This window comes from Suricata suricatta, chromosome 14 (genome assembly GCF_006229205.1).
Source record: "Suricata suricatta isolate VVHF042 chromosome 14, meerkat_22Aug2017_6uvM2_HiC, whole genome shotgun sequence".
Taxonomy (NCBI): domain Eukaryota; kingdom Metazoa; phylum Chordata; class Mammalia; order Carnivora; family Herpestidae; genus Suricata; species Suricata suricatta.
The window spans coordinates 58,761,256-58,764,717 of record NC_043713.1 but is presented as its reverse complement, the minus strand read 5'-3'; the positions used below and the strand labels follow the sequence as shown (position 1 = coordinate 58,764,717).

General features: G+C 58.2%; 1 protein-coding gene across 1 annotated transcript in view; it reads left to right on the top strand.

The window, feature by feature from the left end:
• The first annotated feature begins 377 nt into the window (after positions 1-377).
• The window catches only part of PIEZO2 (piezo type mechanosensitive ion channel component 2), a 444,879-nt gene continuing 441,794 nt past the window's right edge, over positions 378-3,462 (top strand). Inside the window, exons 1-4 of the mRNA XM_029922540.1 lie at positions 378-459; positions 566-709; positions 786-881; positions 2,419-2,492. Coding sequence (XP_029778400.1) covers positions 582-709; positions 786-881; positions 2,419-2,492 — 298 coding nt within the window. The 5' untranslated portion in view covers positions 378-459; positions 566-581. The remainder of the gene's footprint in view (positions 460-565; positions 710-785; positions 882-2,418; positions 2,493-3,462) is intronic.

Sequence of the window (3,462 nt, the reverse complement as noted above, 5' to 3'; positions counted from 1 at the left end):
CATTTTGGGTTTAGATATCCAGGCTTCTTCAGGACTCTGAAACACATTCAGGATCTAAGTTTAGAGTGTGTTCACAAAATTTTGCTACCTCTGGTCTTCAAAGAAAAGTAATGGTTCACAGTTTGTTATTCTCAGGGAATTTGCAAAAGCATCTGAACTTATTTTTATGTCATTACTTTTTTAATGTTTATTCACTTTTGAAAGAGAGAGAGAGAGAGACACGGCGCCAGTGGGGCAGAGAGAGAGGGAGACATAGAAACTGAAGCAGGCTCCAGGCTCCGAGCTGTCAGCACAGAGACCCATGCAGGGGCCCAAACCCACTAACTGTGAGATCACAATCTAAGCCAAAGTCGGAGGTTTAACCGACTGAGGGACTCAGGCACTCCAAGGCATCTGAACTTAAATACAAGTGTATTCTATCTCAAAAAAAGGGAGACCTGGTTAACACAGAGAATCAAGGTTTGTATAATTTTCATCAGCAGATTTTCCATCGTCTCCGACCAATTCAACCCTAGAATACTGGAGCTGAATGAAGTCAAATTCTTCCCTCCCTGTCCTCTTGAAGGAAAGACCAACTCTGAATGGTCCTACCCTACAGATTTGAAGATCATCTGTCTTCTGGTTCTGAGGATTCCAGCAGGAGCAGATCTCCACAACTCTTGGATGATGGTGAAAAGAGGGAGGCAGACACACTGGCATCTCCCTGCTGGTACCAGATTTCTCTAGATCTCACCTGGAGAACAAGAAAAAGGGAGAAAAAGGAAACAGTATACTCTCTTTCCCAGGAATCATAACAAGCAACAACCAAATCCGAGGCGAAAAGAAGAGTTCTCCAAAATGCATGAAGTGTGTGCCTATCTGAACGCCCATACCCCTCCTCGGTAAGACTCATTCATTTAGAGTTGAAATTTCTCTCAAGGTTAAATACGGACGGGATCATTAGTTTGGATTGATTCCGGTTCTATTCTTCTTCATCAGTGCAAGTGGGCACGTGCCAACCTGGCACAAGTGACAGTCCCGCAAAGTTGTTCAAGCCCGGACTAGTCCCTGTTTTACGCCTGTGCAGTGTTCCTGGAGCATTCCAAGATTCTCTGGGTTGGGGTAAGCTCAGGGGCACCCCTTGTGGCCAGGCTGCCAGGAGGTGTGGCTTCTGTTTCTGCAGAAAGACCGGACCGAGCAAGCTGAAGGTCTGCGGAAGCCGGTAGCGGTGGAAAAGCGCGGCGCAGGGGCGAGCGAACGCTTAAAAGTCCGCCCTGCTGGAGCGGTCCCGCTGGTACGCGCGCACCGTCGCCGCGGGTGGGGGCGCGCCCGCCCTCTGAGCCCTGCGTCCGCCAGGAGAGCCGCGGTCCTGAGGGCGGGCTCCCCGCGCGCCGGCTCCGGAGCCGCGGTCCCATTGGCCCGGGACACGCCCCTCCCCGAGTGAGGCTTCGAAAGTTTCATTGAAGGTGGGGAAGTGCGCGCCCGCCCGGGAGCCGGGGCTGCGCCGCCAGGGCGAGGCTGCACGGCGGCGGCGGGCGGGGGGCGCGCTGGCATCCGGACAGCGTTTGGTTTTTATTTTATTTTTTTAAATTGAGGCCGTGGAGGAGGGAATTGGAGTCGGCCCCACTGGCTGTGGGCTTTCGTCTCGATTTCTGCCCACGCTCGCACGATTCCTCCTGGTGAGGGAGGGACTCGCACCGCCACCCCGCGGACCGATAACTCGAGCCCCGTGCAGTCGGGGATGGTTGTGCGCGCCTGGCCGCTCCCACCCGGGTCTCTCCGGCCGGAAGCTGGGGGGCGCAGAGGCTGAGCTGCGCTGCCGCTGGGGGATCCGTCGCGGGGCGGTTCGGGACCGCCGGCAGCTCCGAGAGCCTGGCGGAGGGCGGCGCGTCGCAGCCGGCGTGGGCAGGGGTTCGGACCGGCAGCCGAGACACGTTGGCTTCAGAGGGGATTCCGCAAAGCAAGCTTCCCTCTGCCCCTGAGGGACGCCCCAGAAGCCAGACGGGCCGCACGCCCTTCTAGCCCCCTTTCCTCGCCGCGCCACCCCCGGGACGCTCCCGAAGTGCCCGCGTCTAGGGCGGTGGTCCCGGCCACTCGCTGGAGGAGCCGCCGCCACCGGATTGGGGATTTCACATTTCATGGGCCCGCGGAGGGGGCGCCGGGCGAGGGGGCCACCTAGAGCCTGGTGAGGGGCGGCCGAGCGCCGGTGAGGCGCTGCGGAGGGACCAGCCAAGGGCGGCGGAGAGACCTGATAGGGGCGACCGAGCGCCCGCGAGAAGCCCAGGGAGCGCGCCCTCGGGGCGGACAGCGCGGCGGTCCTCTGCGAGGCGATGCCCGGACAGCTGTGGGCCGCCGGCCGCCCGAGGCCCTAGGTGGGCATGGACCTGGCGCCCCAGTCCTAGGGACCCTGGAATTTCGCCGCTCTGCTTGGATTCGCAGGACCGACGCAATGGCCTCGGAAGTGGTGTGCGGGCTCATCTTCAGGCTGCTGCTCCCCATCTGCCTGGCAGTAGGTGAGTACGGTCCTCTGGCCCAGGTTACTGGGGGGGGGGGGCGACGAAGGGGACACCTGGGGAGGGGGGCCAGGCTAATAGAGCAAATCTAAGTTCAGGGCTCTAAGGCTCAGGGACTCGGCCAAGTCCGCATCACCAGGGTCGCGTGCCGGCTGAGTCGGACGCTTGCTGCTATCTTCAGTGCCACAGCTGGGCATTCTCACTTTCCGCCTGGGGCGCACGTTGGGGGGTCTCACTGAATGGCCCAGGTGTAGGGTCCTGGCGACCAGAGTCCTCATGTGCTGGAGACTGTGTTGAATTTAGGCACACGTGGGATTTCTTGCGTGTAGTATTTCCTTGTGCACAAAGGATGCAAATCTAGCTGGAAGGCGGTTATACACCGTCTTCCCAGGTACAATGCAGGGTCCTACCAGAGTCCCCTCTGCCCCCCTGTCCCCAGACGCACAGCACATGGTGCATGCAGAAGGGATGGAAGCCATCTGCCCCCACCCCATAGCCCAACAACAGTGACGGGAGAAGTGAGGGACTCAGGCCTTCTGAAAAGAACAGGAGGAGGAAGGTACAGGGAAACGTGCCCTGAGGTTGCTTACTTACTTTTATTCCACAAAAGTCCCTCCAACAAAAGCGCTGGATGCTGGGGCTATGGAGGATCAAGACCCGGTCCAGCCCTAACAGACCTTTAAAGGGTAAGAGAGCCCGACTGGGACTCCCTGGTACAGGGCAAGGGTTAAGAGAAGGCCAGAAGGAGCCTCTTCGACTCCCAGTAAAGGATCTCACTATTTCTACAGGGCCTGCTGCGTATTAAAAGCAGCTCTGTGTCAAGTCTAAAGACTGGCAGCCTGCGTGCCAGTCTTCTATTAGAGTTTCTCCTCTAATAGAAGGTGGCTGTTGGGCAGAATCCCACTTCTAGGAATGACTGACAGCGCAGGACTTTTCACTTCCCCACCAGAGCTAGAAAACAACACCTTTT